General features: G+C 36.5%; 1 protein-coding gene across 2 annotated transcripts in view; it reads right to left on the bottom strand.

Annotated features, from left to right (window-relative positions):
* Positions 1–24: 24 nt before the first annotated feature.
* Positions 25–16,348, bottom strand: part of ECHDC1 (ethylmalonyl-CoA decarboxylase 1) — a 60,642-nt gene continuing 44,318 nt past the window's right edge. The window contains exons 5-6 of one of the 2 annotated variants that reach the window (XM_065911596.1): positions 14,371–14,451; positions 25–1,848 (exon numbers count right to left, since the gene is read on the bottom strand). In XM_065911596.1, coding sequence (XP_065767668.1) covers positions 1,437–1,848; positions 14,371–14,451 — 493 coding nt within the window. In that variant the 3' untranslated portion in view covers positions 25–1,436. The remainder of the gene's footprint in view (positions 1,849–14,370; positions 14,452–16,348) is intronic. The other variant, XM_065911597.1, reaches the window with a different exon arrangement.

Genomic DNA, 16,348 nt, shown 5'->3' with positions numbered 1-16,348 from the left:
CTTCATTAATGGCTAGCACCAATATGAATTAAATGGTAGGTTTATTTCTAAACAGCATTAGTAGACACAAACTGACTCAACACAGAATGTTGTAGAATCTACAGCAAGGTTGGAAATGCTGGGTTAATTTGGTAATCCATAATTTGATTCTGCAGAAAAGTAACATGAGTTTATCTTCTATATTTTCCTAAATCAAAACAGCAGGATTATGTTGATGAAGCATATGCAAGTTGTCTTTAGTACAATTTATCAAATGTGAATTGAATATTACAATAGTAAATATAAACTGTCATTACTTTAATAAAATTACCTTTACCTCTTGTGATAAGATTAGGACTTAATTCTTTGACTTAGATTTTTTTTTTAAGTCTGTATTACTAAGATCATAAAACTCTCTCATCTATTATTATTAAATTTACTTTTAAATATACCTAGTTCTAAAAGAAGAAAAGATAGCTACTTCTCAGCCAAAAAAGAAAAAAAACAAACAAACTGATTCATGTGTAACACGATGCTTCATGAGTCTCTGATCAAAGAAAAGTTGATTACTACATAAACTATAGTAACTGCTAGCTTGGAAATTCTGGTGCATACAAATCAACTGGCCAATTTTGTAGAGTCAGATTTTTGTATGGTGGCCATCATTTCGTAGATAACTAAAAATAAAAATCTAGCAATTATTTAAAACATCAAATAAGGTCCAAATTTGTAGAAGGGTGGGGTGAGGAGCATCCTTAAAAGAAGGACCAGTCCATGACTTCCTTAATGCAGCTGCATGGAACAGAAGAAAGGACTAATCAAAACTACATATCTTCCTGTCCCCCAATCCCTTTCCACTTTTGTTCTCTAAGCTTCATTATATTATTTTTGTAAATTACTTCCAGGTTAAGACAAGACAAATACTTTATGAGAAAGCACACCAGGAATAGGTTTTGTGTAGTTTTTCCTAAAAACTAGCCTTTGGTTATAGCCTAATAACTATCATGGGAAATCTAGGAATTAATGATTATGTTTAAGCCAAAAGTGTTGTGTATTAGTTAAGAGGTTCAAAATGAGCAACTGCCTGAATAAACTGAAAATTAGACCAGCTGAGTTCAGTCAAACAGTTGTTATATTACTATTACAAATACTACAAATACTACTACACTGATATTTGATACCATTCAACTTTTATACATATTAATCACGGGTTTTAACTTGCAGTGTGTATTTTTAAGACTTCCCTGGTGGCTCAGACAGTAAAGCGTCTGTCTACAATGCAGGAGACCGGGTTCGATCCCTGGGTGGGGAAGATCATCTGGAGAAGGAAATGGCAACCCACTCCAGTACTCTTGCCTGGAATATCCTGTGGGAGAAGCCTGGTAGGCTACAGTCCATGGGGTCGCAAAGAGTCGGAGACGACTGAGCGACTTTACTTACTTATGTATTTTTAAAAACTATTTATTATTAAACTTTCCCTTCCTAGCAACAGCCTCTAAATTTGCTGGTCCACCCCAAAGTGTTCCTAGAAGATCTCTCTCACTCTGTAATGCCTCCTCTAAACAAAGCTCTTTGCATGAAGAAACAGATTTTTTCAAAGCTCTGATTACTTCTGGTGGCCCTTTGGTAAACTGTTGTAGCCACTCTTGCGCTTCTTTGAGACATTTGGTTTCGTCTGAAGATTGCAAGATGTCCTCCACCATTCCTATGCGTAATGCTTTTTCTGAATCCAGCTTAAGGGCCCCACTTAATACTTTGAGAGCTTGTCTACTGCCGATGATCTCAACCAGCCGGGTGGCACCGCCCCAGCTTGGTATTATGCCCATCTCCTTGTGGACAAATCTGATCTCACTGTCTGTAGTCATTAACCTGCAAAAAAGAAAAGAAAAAACTAATTGAAAGTATGTATGGTTTAGTCACAAAGTACTACCTATTCATAATCTGACCTGAAATCTTCATAGATCTTTATAGGTAGCTGTGTCATTAAAAATAATGTTCAAAAAACCTGGCTAAGTATAGACTTCAGTTTACTACACAGCATTTAGTGCTGCTGTCTGAAAACAAGGTCACCAATCTTGCATTCGCTTATCTTTTACTTTGGATATAGGAGTCTAATCTTCACGTTTATTCTGAAAACCCAATCTAAAGTGAGTGGTAGCCTGATGAGACAGCCTGGAGTAAAGTGAAGGTATAGGAGTAGGGAATGTTAGGTGCACAGTACAAAAAAAAATGTATAATAAGTTAAAGTCAGTAGTCCTCAGGGTAAAAATGCTGTTCTCTAACTTGGGGTTTGTTTTTTAACTCCACTCTTCCCACAAGTATTTACTAAGCTCTACCAATGCCAAGTGGTCTAGATGCAGGACTACAGGAATGACCAAAATAAAATCTCTCTGCTCAGTTTACACTCCTGTTAGGAAAGAAAGACACTGAACAACAATATGATGTCAGTAGTGATAAATACTACAAAGAAAATGGGGCAAGGGACTAGAGAATGAGGATACATGTGTTGGGTGTGTGCATGGAAAAGGCCTCTGAATTTTTGAGCAACTACCCAAGTGAGTGAGCAATGCAAAATTTTGGAAGGGAATTCCAGGAAGAGGGAATTACAAGTGCAAAGGCCTTGAAGCAGAACTGCTTAGTGTCTGGGGACAGGCTTATGTAGCAGGAATAGAGCCAACAGAGAGAAATGGGGGATGAGATCAGAGCAAGCTTATAGGCACTTGGATAGGAGGTCAGATTTTATTTTTCAAGTGTGAGGATCTTTAGGAGGAAGCTGTCCAAAGGAGCAGTATCTGATTTATTTTGTAAGAGTTGCCTATTTAGCATTTAACAGCACACCAACTATTTTAAGGAACTTTATGTTAACTAATCCTTGGGACAACCCTGGAGGTATAGTAATGCTCGTTTTGCAGACAGAAACAGGCAACAGATTCAATAAACAGCACAGTCAAGGCCATGCAGCTATAGCAGGGCCAGAATTTTAAATCCAAGTAAGTTAGCTTCCCCATGCGTGCTCTAAACCTCCCACTACATACAATAGGTAACTAGAGGAGAGTGGAAGCGGAGTGGCTTGGGTTGGACTTGCGAGGGATGATTTCCCACAGCAGGGATACATTTTCCCCAAATATTGGGGCTTTTATGTACAGGATGATTAATCAAGTGGAACAATAAAGGGGAATAAATGAGACTAGTAGGCACGGCAATCACATTTGCCAATTAAATATGTGTATGCTGTTATTAATAGGCTGCATAGAGCTACACTGTTTAGGGAATGCAGCCTATCAGTATTTTGATTGCATGCCTCAATGCATTCACTATTAAAATCTAATTTGGTCTAAAGGTCATGTCTGAATTTAATTTTTTAAGAAAAATTGTTGCTTTCAAGCTACTCATTACAAAAACGAAGACTAAGTTCTGCATTTTCAAAGTGTTCAATGCCCAGCTGCAGGTGGTTGGTTCTTTTCGCACCAAGAACAACAGACTCTCAGTCTTTGACCCTTTGATCAAGAGAAATATTCCAATAGAGAATTCTCACAAAAGCCTATTTAGTAACCCACTGGGAAAGAGGACGTTCTTGCAGCTGTGAATTTCTATGAGGGGAAATCTGCCTCAATTATGAACCACTGCTTTTAGAAGAAAACAGCCATGAAAGCAGTAGTTTTCAATATATAATTTTCAAATGGGAGGGAAGAAGGAACCAAGTGTCTTAAGAATCTGAACTAGCCCCAAACTGTGAGGGAAGAACAGCTTCGTTAAACAGAAATCAAGGTCAAAAGAAAGAAATTACAGTAATGTCTAATAGACCTGGAAATAAGAATATTATTAATATTGAAAATTCTATAAAGCTTTTCACAGATAAAATTGTCACAGTTGCTAATTATACCCTGGAACTGACATTGATGGCTCAGAGCTATGTCTACAATACAAAGAAGGACTATGTCAGGAAAAACTTCACTTAAAATCAGCTGAACATAAAAGCTGGTTAAAGTCCTAGATGTTGGGCTAATGCAGATAAATTTATGACAACAGAAGTTATTATGTGTAAAGTATATATATATATATATATATTTGGAATTGCTTCTAAAGAATAATGTTTATTATCATCTTTATACCATGTGTGGTTTTCCTTTTGCCACATTTTATAAGGTGAGGTATCACTTGTAAATGACTCTAACAAATCCTGAGGTTGTCCTTGTACAAATACCTCTTGTCATCAAACTCTGACATCCATTCTTTATACATCTTGCCTAGGGTGTACTTGTGAACTGAAGTGCGTATTACATTAGTAAATATGACCAAAAATTTTATTAGTGACAAAAGAACACAACGTAGTTTAACAATGAGAGAAATATGGGACATTCAGATGATAACCTTTCACAAGACTCTTTATTAACCTAAAAGTTCAAATATAAAATTTTCAATAGTGATAATCAGATTTTATGAAGAAAATGTCATATCAACAAGATATATCCAAAAATAGAAACTTCTTCCTAAGAGCCCTTATAGGATTATACACTAATTCCTGCTAGTTTAGATGCAGTTATCTGGTACCACCTATAATGTAGTTTATTGCAAGTGATAATCTATTAATCTATGTAGAAAACTGGAAGACCCAAATCTTAAAATTCTGAAGCCTTACAGCAGACTCACTAAACCATATTAACTCTCTTATTTTGACGAGTAAAAGAACTGTAAGTATCCTCTGACTGTCTCTTAGTGTCATTATCATTGGCAAAGTTGAAAATTTCCTGTGACACCCACTGAGAGGGGTGATGAGGAAGTTAACCTAACTTGGATATTCCTGGTGTGGTATGGATATATCAGGAAAAACTAACCATAACTTGCGAAAGAGTATCTTTTGACAGGTGTTGCAAAGTCAATGTTGATACCTGAAAGGGCTGTTCATCTTGCTACTAATTTCTGATGAATTTAGCTATAAGTTTCAGGACTTTGAACAAACGTATTCAAGAAAAACAATTACCAAACTGTACTAAAATAGGAAACTTTTTAGTAGAAGTTATTTTTTAAAAGGGTTAAAAATGTTTATTATTAAAGAAAGGTACTTTTCATGGCAAAGAAGGTACTCCATGGCAAAGAAACAAGAAACACATAAATAATTGCAGTGGGAAAGAGTATAGCTTAAGCCAGACTGCAAGGCCTGACCACTAGACCGGCTGTGTTTTACACCTTGTTAAAGGGGATGAGGAAGGGCACACTATCTAACATCCCTGGGCCTCTGTATGCTTGTTCAGCAAATAAAGGCAGTATTTATGCCTTAGAATTTCCATGAGTACTACAATAAATGAGTTAATATATGAAAGTTGTTTAGGACATATATACGCCACAATTCTGTTAATCCTAGAGGAACTTGTTTATATATATATATTTTTAAAAAAATCAGTGTGGGACTTCCCTGGCAGTTCAGCAGTTAAGACTTCACCTTCCTGTGCAGAGTATGTGGCTTTGATCCCTGATTAGTGAGCTAAGATCCCACATGCCTCCTGGCCAAGAAATCAAACTATAAAACAAAAGCAATATCATAACCAATTCAATAAAGACTTTAAAAATAGTCCACATCAAAAAAAAAAAAAAATAGTCCACATCAAAAAAAAATATCAGTGTGAAATTTTCTGCCTCTGCCACATCTATAGAACACAGTATTATTTATACTTTTATTTGGTATACAAAAATTATGTATTTTATAGCCTCACAGTACACATACTACATTCTCTATGTACTAGCTTTCATTATTATCAATTTGGTTGCCTTAATAGGTAAGTCACTACAAATAATAGCAGTGTTTCTGCTAGAATGGCATTATAAAGTTTTTTCCTGGACTAAATTCAGGTTCCCTAAAGTACTGAAATGTAAAAGAGCTATACTTGCACTGGAAGCCCAGCAAATAATGATACGCTACCTTTCCTCAGTATCTGTTAATGGAGACTACAAAGTATATGCAATTCTTAATTTTCAAATAAAGGTAGAAATAATACTGTGTTCTGTTATCGATAAGGCTGAAGTGGAAGATTCCAAGTTGACTTTTTTTTTTAAAAAAACATAGATACCTAAGACTAACTTAAGAAATATTGTGCAATATAAGTAAAAGCATAAATATTTAAAATTTTAAAGACAGCAGTCCTGTTACAAAATTAAATCACATGACATCATAAATTTAAAGTCTGGAGTCATTGATTTAAATAGTTTTAGGGTCAGAAATTGCTGGTCATTTACCTGGCATTGAGAACAAAGCAAATACAATAAAGCAAACTGTAGTGACATGGGGGATATGGTTCAAACTTTTAGAACCATGCCTTGAACACAGACACGTGTGTTTGCGCATGTACTGTCCTGGCATTTTCTTCCTCCTGTTGTCTACCTGCCATCACATCACAAGACAAGGTATAGAAAATAGAGGGAAAGACCTCAAAGATCCTCCCCTTATCTCACCTTTCTAACTTCCTGCTCTTGGCTGATTGGTCTCATGAGGCTCCATGTACTTTATGTAAAGAGACTGCTTGAGTAAGAAAGTATGTGGTTGAATGAAGTTTTTTTTCTATTTGTGCACGTGTGCATTTGTGTGTGATGGTGGTGGTACAGTGAAAGAGAAACAAACAGGAGAATGTTTGGGGAATATAAAGTCTGATTTTAATATTCAGTTGTAATTCTAGCATGCTCAGAGAAGGGGATGTTCTTGATGTTACAAGCTCTGAAGTAAGACTTTTCACATAATACAGTGATAACTACAGAACAAAGCAACACGCACAGAAAATGTGATTGCTTCCTGCGGTGGACATCTCATATTCAGAGTACAGGCACTGCCACAGTAAAAATGGAATTTGCTTTTTAATGACTCTGGGATGTGTTGATTGGTGTGTTTGTGCATGTTTGTGTGCACATTTGTGCAGGTATGAGTATTATGTATTTCGTGTTTGACTTATTAGGTTAGTATTTTAAGAAAAGGGCTACGTACAGTAGCTCCCTTGGGACAAGCCTGTTTTCAGCTCCCTTTCTTTGTAATAGACTTTGAACTAATAGGTAGCAGCTGGAAATGCTAATACCTTTGGCTGAGAGCTATTTATATTCATGAAATCAATGTTCAAGATTGAAAACAAATTAAATAGCAGGCTCTAAATTGCATAATTGAGAATTTTATTCCTCTAGGGAGATGATGGAATAAAAATGTGTTTTTCATCCAGTGTATAAACAGCAAAATCTTAAGATACTCCAAAGAAAACAAAAGAAAATGCAGACAATTCACACAAATACACATCAATGAACATATGAAAATTTATGCCTCACCAAAACCTTAAAAAGCACAAAATAAAATTTAATTTTTGATTATCAAAGTTAGAAGAGAGCTTTTAAAAGAGTAATACTTATTGTAAAAAAAGGATGCTGTCAAAGAGACACTCATATACTGCTGGTGACAGCATAAACTGGCAGAATCTTTCCTGGAGGGTACTTGGCACTATATATCAAAACTCTTAAACATGTTCTCATTCTTTGACTAAGTACCTGAACTACTTAGTAAGTGTTAGGATTTATAGAATAAATCAAAGAAAATAATCCAAAATGACAAAGTCTTACATATAAAGCAGTTATGACAGCATTAATCATAATAGAGGAAAATTGGAAACAGTCAAAAGAGGATATTTTAGTACATCCAAGCTGATGGAATATTTTTGAAAATTTTAAATTCATATTTTTCAAATACACAAGTGATATGGGAACACTTTCGTTAAATATAAACTATAGGTCATATGATCCTAATTTTCAAAAAATAGAAAATTATATGTCTATTTTAAAAAGACATGAAGAAAGCACACTGCAGTGCTAATGCTAATTATCTTTGGCTGTAACTTTAATTTTTATGCTATAGCTAACTATATTCTTAAAATTTTTTAAAATACAGTAAGGTATATTTTATTATTATAATATTTACAATATGTTCAAAATAAGTATTTTCAAAATAATCTTCCCTGGTGGCTCATATGGTAAAGAATATGCCTGCAGTGTGGGAGACCCAGGTTCGATCCTGGGTCGGAAAGATCTCCTGGAGAAGGGAATGGCTACCCACTCCAGTATTCTTGCCTGGAGAATCCCATGGACAGAGGAGCCTGGAAGGCTGCAGTCCATGGGATCACAAAGAGTTGGACATGACTGAATGACCAACACACAAAATAACCTAGAACGTAGCTATTCAATGTGTGGTCTGCGAACCAGTAATATCAGTATCAACTCAGGCTTCACCCCTGAGATGAAGTCAGAACTGCATTTCAATAAAATCCTCAGGCGATTCATATTTACCAGAATGCACACAATATCCTTTTACAACCAGAAAGCACAATAAACATTTTTAAAGTATCATCATCTGTATTACTTACTATTGATGTTATCACACAAACGTAGTGACTTAAAAAAACATTATCTCAGTTCTGAACATGAAGAGTTCTGAAAACTAAGTGTAGTACATGATCCTGCAGTAGAGGAAATGTCCAGGAGTGCTATAAAGGACATTATTGCCAAACTGACACAATTAGAATATGGAAAGTATATTAGATGAAAGTATGGCATCAATGGTAAACTTCTTGCATTTGACAACTGTGTGCTATGGTTATATAAAGAACACTCTAGTTCTTCATTAGAGTATAGTAAGTTACTATATGGACTCTTGCTGACAAAGGTCCATCTGGTCAAAGCTATGGTTTTTCCACTAGTCATATATGGATGTGAGAGTTGGACCATAAAAAAGGCTGAGCGCTGAAGAATTGATGCTTTTGAACTGTGGTGTTGGAAAAGACTCTTGGGAGCCCTTTAGACTGCAAGGAGACAACCAGTCAGTCCTAAAGGAAATCAGTCCTGAATATTCTTTGGAAGGACCGATGCTGAAGCTGAAGCTCCAATCCTTTGGCCACTTGATGTGAAGAGCCAACTCACTGGAAAAGGCCCTGATGCTAGGAAAGATTGGCGGCAGAAGGAGAAGGGGATGACAGAGGATGAGATGGTTGAATGGCATCACTAACTCAATGGACATGAGTTTGAGCAAACTCCAGGAGTTGGTGATGGACAGGGAAGTCTGGCAGCGGAGGGGGTATAGCTCAGTGGTAGAGCATTTGACTGCAGGGAAGCCTGGCATGCTGCAGTCCATGGGGTCGCAAAGAGTCAGACACAACTGGGCAACTGAACAACTAGTTCTTGAAAAAAGAATATATATTTATGTGTGTGTGTGTGTGTATAAGGAAGTAAAAGGGTAAGATGTTTGCAACCTACTCTCAAATTTCTCATAAAAAACTATTTTACATATATGTGTATGTATATATGTATACATATATGTATACATATACATATATAAAACATACATATACACACACACACATAAGAGGTGAAAAACAGAAGAGCAAAATGTTAAAAATTGGTGAAGTTACATTATAAAATGGTACAGGGAGTCTTTGTCCATTCCACAATTGGTTCCAGGATCCCTCACAGATATCAGAATCTTCAGATGCTTAATTTCCTTATACAAAATGGTACAGTATTTTTACATAAACTGTACACATCCTCCCATATAGTTTAAATATCTCTAGATTACCTAATTCAGTGTAAAAGGAACACCAGTAGTTGCAAGCACATGGCAAATTCAAGTTTTGCTTTTTGAAATTTTCTGGAATTTTTTCTCCAGAGTATTTTCAACCCTTGGTTGAAATCTTGAATTTGAAACCCACAGATACAGAGGGCTGACCGTAATTTCAAACCAAAAACACAATTCCAATTTCTCTCTTATACCAGATTAAGTAGCAAAAACTGAATAACAGACAAGAAATTAAACCGTTCACATGTTTCTGACTGCCAAAAGTTGATAGTGAAAACTCAAGCAGTCTGAGTTTGTCATTTTCTATTTTCGAGGATATTTCTGAGAGATTTTCTTTCTTTTCCCCTTGCCTCTCCCACCCCCTTCCTTCTGTTGAATGATAGGGAATAAGACAAGGTGATTCAAGGAATGAGTGTTCTAAGTACCTCCTAAAGCACACTCTAGAATCTTGAGCTTGAAACCAATCTAAGAAACTATAATATAATAACACATTAAGTAATTTTTGGAACAATGAACCTTTATCAACTTGGTGTATCTAAACAAATTTAAAAAGATGCAGTTCACAAAGGTAACTTCGAGTAACAAAGTTACCAATTTTAATCGGTGATCAAATAGGAATATAAAAGTTAGCCAAAAAAAAAACAAAACTGACAACTATATTCTCTATGACAAGCCCTTGTGACGGAGGTAGAATGGTCCCACAAAGACTTCCAGGCCCTAATCCCAGGAAGCTGTGCATACGTTACTTTACATGATAAAAGGGACTGTGCAGATCTAATTAAGGTTATATATATATATATATATATAAATAGAGGCATTATCCCAGGCACTATCTGAGTGGGCTCATCTAACCAGTGAGCTCTTAAAAGCAGAAAACTTTCTCCAGCTGGAGTCGGAGAGATGCAGCAGAGGGAAAAGTGAGAAAGATTTAAAGTGTGAAAGGAACTTAACCCCCCCACTGCTGAAGGGGGTCACATGGAAAACATGAGAAGGAATACAGGCATCCTCCAAGAGTGAAGACTGACCCCTGGCTTGCATGCTGACAGAAAAACAGAGACCTCAGTCTTACAAGTGCATGGGACTGGATTCTGCCAGCTGTGACCAGGATGAGCCTGGACGTGCACGCTCCCCCGCGTCCTTAGAGCTCAGTCTGGTCAACCTACTGACTTGGGCCTTGAGTGACCAGGTTTAGAGAAGCCAGTTCGGTCCAGCCAGACTTCCAACTTATGTATCTGTGAGATAAACGGGTGCTGTTATAAGCCACTAAATTGGTGGTGATTTGTTATTGCTGCAATAGAAAACTAATATTCAAATACATATTTTCTTAATTTGTGTTTCATTTAATCAAGACAAATTTAAAAGTCAGAAGCAGATGATTTTATCACAGTTCTAGCTTTTCATTTCCTCATCAATTTTGTCACTAAAGAGAAACATAATGTTTGAATGACGAGTTTTTGAGCACTGTGGAATGCCAATTTTTAAGTTACCAGCTTTACAAAATGTTTTTTAAAAGCCATTTTCTCTAAGCAAGTTTTACATGAAAATTGTGACTCAACTGGAGGCAATTCAGTCTAAGAGTCTATATATGTCATGTAGATCTGAGTGCTTCTGACGTATTAATTTATTACATGTATTATCAGTTGGTGCTTAAAGGGTTTTGGGGCAGGGAGGGGGGTAATGCTGGAATGCTGTATAAGCTCATTTATTAGGAATATTCATATTAAAAGTATTTCTCAAAAAAAAAGTATTTCTCATCTCCTGAAATAGTTTACAGTTTGTTATAGAAAATAATCGACAGAGCAATGATAAAGTTAGGTGGAAGATCAGCTAGAGTAATCTATACTGATTCATCACTACCTTATAACTAGTGGTTAGGAATGTACTTCAGTTATACAAGACTCTCTACTACCCTTTACCTTTAAGAACTCTTGTATTGAGTGTGTACATTTAAAAGAGCTGAATAGTCTAAGAGAGTGCTTTCACGCTTCTATTGTGAAGGATCAGTTTCTATGTTTTTTAAACTTCTTGTAAGTTGTGAACCAACAATTTTATAAAATGTAATAAAACTGTATTACTAAAAATACTAAACAAAAAATCAAGACGCACAACTTTCTTGAATGGCAGCGCCAAGCTAGCATAAATGTGTGATAAACATATGTTTAATGAATGACTCTACTGAATGCAACTTAATATGAGGATCTATACAAGCCAAGTAGTCGATCCGCAAATGAATATGTCTTCATGGAAAAGTGACTGTATCTGTTTATGATACTGAATATATCTGATGAGAGTAGTACCCTCAGATTTCTCATAATCAAAAAAAAACTCAGCATTTTATGAGGTTCTAGGACATAAGACACTTCATTTATAGAAAAACATAGCAAACATAGTATTAAAGGACTAAGTAATCTTTAATTATTTCTTCTGTGATTTTGCCTTTTGTCCTGAACCCTAACTCCACCGAAACACAGATCAGGAATGAGTATAAAAGATGAAACAAAAGTCTAACAAATGCTTAAAGATGAGCACACGACTCTGTGTTAGAGAGTACATCTATAAAGTTTTAATTTTCACTTATGTAGAGGATTTTTAAGTGTAATAATGTATACTTCCATATAGCTTAGGATTCTTTAGATATATTACATTATATTTAAATATATACTTTATATTTATATATTATATAATCATATATTTAAATGATATATTTCATATGTACCTTTATTTCAGGGTAAAGTGAGAAAAGCATTTAATCCTTTCACACACATTTTCAATTTAGTCTCATATTGTCCATAAATCACTCCTTCCTCCTCACAGAATGAAATGTAGCTTCCTGATAGAATCTGGAATTGGATCCGTATAGTAAAAGCTATGGTTTTTCCAGTAGAAATGTATGAATGTGAGAGTTGGACTATAAAGAAAGCTGAGCACTGAAGAATTAATGCTTTTGAACTGTGGTGTTGGAGAAGACACGTGCGAGTCCCTTGCACTGCAAGGAGATCAAAACAGTCAATCCTAAAGGAAATCAGTTCTGAATATTCATTGGAAGGACTGATGCTGAAGCTGAAACTCCAATACTTTGGCCACCTAATGCAAAGAACTGACTCCTTGGAAAAGACCCTGATGCTGGGAAAGACTGAAGGTGGGAGGAGAAGGGGACAACAGAGGATGAGATGGTTGGATGGCATCACTGACTCAAATGGACATGAGTTTGAGTAAACTCCAGGAGTTGGTGATGGACAGGGAGGCCTGGTGTGCTGCGTGCAGTCCATGGGGTCTCAAAGAATCGAACACAACTGAGTGACTGAACTGAACTGAATGCAATCTGCACTGATGACAGCAGAGGGCAGTGTCATGCGAAATGACCAGTTTTTGTTGCATACAAGAATCCTCCCCAATTAGGAAGTACTAGTTTTCAAACGGGCTTCTCCAGGTGGCGGTGGCTCAAAGGTAAAGAATCTGCCTGTAATGTAGGAGTCGAAGGTTCAATCCCTGGGGTCGGGAAGATCCCCTGGAGCAGAGCATAGCAATCCACTCCAGTATTCTTGCCTGGAGAATCCCATGGACAGAGGAGCCTGGCAGGCTACAGTCCATATGGTCACAGAGAGTCAGACACAACTAAAGCAACTTTAGCACAGTTTTCAAAGAGACTGGGATTTTTGTAATTTGTCTTATACACCCAAACTATTTTAAAATCTCAATTTATTTGACTACAAAGTGACATGTTTCAACTTATAAACTGAAACCTGAATCATAAATTGAAAAAAATTACCTCTTTTGCATAAATTAGCTAACTGAATCTTTCCTCATAGTATTTCTATTAGTATGCTATTTATATTTAGTTCAAAAGGAAAATAAATAGGATATATTGGCTATAGAATAGTTAACTTATAAAACTATAAAGGAAAATGAGAAAGTAATTATAAAATTTAGGGTAATACTTTCTTACAGATGGAAATGAAGGGGTTATGCCTTAGGGAGTTCAGGAATGCTGATAATGTTTCAATTCTTAACCTATAAGATGGTTACATAGCTTCCTATTTTGTAGCAAATCATTAAACTGACATCTATGTTTTATACACACAAAACCAAAATATAGAAAGCCTTACAAAACTGTATCAATCCTATGAAGTACAGCTGCGTGTGTTAGTCACTCAGTCGTATCAGACTCTGCAACCCCACAAACTGTAGCCCCCCAGGCTTCATCCATGGAATTCTCCAGGCAAGAAAACGAGTGGATTGCCATTCCCTTCTCCTAAAGTACAGCTATCCAATACTAAAAAGAATTCTAGGATTAAAGGGTTAATTGATACCAAATAATTTTCTCTAAATGAATTCTCTAATCAGCCCAAACTCCCCACAAAGTTTCTACAAATCACAGTAAAGACAGGGTCTGAGAAAACCTCTTGTTATTAGTAAGAGGAATACTTAGGCAGACCCTTTCCCCATTCTCTTTATTTCTTTGATTTTATTTTTTAGTTCTTTCCTTGTATAATTCCTGTGACTCTTAAAGTTTCATGTATTTCCTCGGCTTCATTCCCCAGGGACTTTGTTAATATGGATTTGTTTCTTTCAAAATCATTTTGTTTTGTTAACTTTCTGAAATGCACAGCAATGAAGTAATTATGGAGTTAACATTAGACTGATTAAGATTATCTACTTTAATGATATGATTGGCAGAAAGAAAATATTTGTTCATTGATCATCCTATTTAAAAATATATAAAATACCTATAATTCGGGCAAAGAAATAAATTTCACATGTTAATTATATTTGTGCAAGGAGCAATACAATGTTTACTCTACCTGAAATCACACGCAGTAGTAACTTCTGCTCCTCCACCCAATGCCCGACCTTGAACCAGTGCAACACTTATTAAAGGAAGTCTGTGTATTGAAAGAAGAAGGAAAAAATGGATGTTAATATTTTAAATTTTGATATTAATCTACAAGTATTTAAAAAACTTGAGATACAGTAGAAACAAAATTATTGATCTAGGTTTATAAAAACAAGCACACCTCAAAGTACAGTAGAACCATTAACCTGTAACCATGAGAAGCAAAACAGTATAATAATGAAGATATAATAATTCATACTAAATGATATGCAAACTTGTCAAAGTGAAGGTGTTAGTAGCTAAGTCGTGTCCGACTCTGTGCCACCCCATGGACTGTAGCCTGCCAACTTCCTCTATCCATGGAATTCTCCAGGCAAGAATGCTGGAGTGGGTAGCCATTCCCTTCTTCAGGGGATCTTCCTGACCCAGGGATCAAACCTGGGTCTCCTGCACTGCCATCTTTACTGTTCTGAGCCACCAGGGAAGCCCCAAACTGATCAACATACCTTCTCCAAATCATTATTTATTTTAAACTAACAGGCATATTAACTTTCTTCCAAATAAACAGTTGTTTCTGTGTATTGCAAGCACATCTCATTTTATTGCACTTCACTTTACTGGGCTTCCCTGGTGGCTCAGCTGGTAAAGAATCCACCTGCAATGTGGGAAACTTGGGTTCGATCCCTGGGCTGGGAAGATCCCGTGGAGAAGGAAAAGGCTACCCTCTCCAGTATTTTGGCCTGGAGAAATCCATGGACTGTATATAGTCCATGGGGTTGCAAAGAGTCGGACACGACTGAGCAACTTTCACTTTCACTTATTATGCTAGATTAGGCTTTGGCTAACAGTTAGCCAAGTTGTGAATGCAAAGTAAAAGTTCTTGATGGAAATTAACAGTGCTCCTCCAGTGAACACAGGAAAGATAAGAAAGCAAAACAACTTTATTGCTAATAGGAAGAAAGTCTTATTGGTTCAGATATTAGATCAAACTACCCACATTTCCTTAAGCCAAAGCCTAATTCAGAGCAAGGTCCTAACTCTCTTCAGTTCTATGAAGGCTGAGAGAGATGTGGAAGACACAGAAGAGAAGTCTGAAGCTAGCAGAGGTTGAAGCCGTCTCCATAACATGAAAATGCTAGGTAAGACAGCAGGTGCTGATGCAGATCAGATGCCAGCTGCAGCAAGTTATCCTGAAGATCTAACTAAGATAATTCATTAAGGTGAGGACACAGACAAAACAACCTTATATTAGAAGAAGATGCCATCTAGGACTGAAATTCAGGGCTAGAGAGAGACGTCAATGCCTGGTTTCAAAGCTTCAAAGGACAGGCTGACTCTCTGTTTAGGGGCAGCTCGTTACTAACTGAAACTAAATGCTCATTTACCACTCTGAAAATCCGAGGGCTCTTAAGAATTATGCTCAATCTACTCAGTGTTATGTAAATGGAACAACAAAGGCTGGGTGAGCACATCGGTTTACAACGTGGTTTACTGAATATTTTAAGTCCACTGCTGATTTACTGCTCAGAAAAAACAAATTTCTTGCAAACTATTACTGCCCATTGACAATGAAATGCACTGGTCACCCAAGAGCTCTGATGAAGGTGTACAGTGAAATAAAAACTGTTTTCCATGCCTGCTAATACAATATCCATTCTGCAACCTGTGGATCAAGTTAGTAATTTTAACTTTCAAGTCTCATTATTTAAGAAATACAATTCATTAGTCTTTTAGCTTCCACAGAGAGTGATTCTTCTGATGGGTCTGGAGAAAGTAAATTGAAAACCTTCTGGAAAGGATTCACTATTCAAGATGCTGTTGGGGCTTCCCCAATGGCTCAGCAGGTAAAGAATCTGTCTGTGATGCTGGAGACCCAGGAGACTGCAGTTCGATCCCTGGTTCGGGAAGATTCCCTGGAGGAAGAAATGGCAACCAATGCCAGTATT

This window comes from Muntiacus reevesi, chromosome 19 (genome assembly GCF_963930625.1).
Source record: "Muntiacus reevesi chromosome 19, mMunRee1.1, whole genome shotgun sequence".
Classification (NCBI taxonomy): Eukaryota; Metazoa; Chordata; class Mammalia; order Artiodactyla; family Cervidae; genus Muntiacus; species Muntiacus reevesi.
The sequence above is the reverse complement of the archived record's forward strand: the minus strand, read 5'-3'. Positions and strand labels throughout refer to the sequence as shown.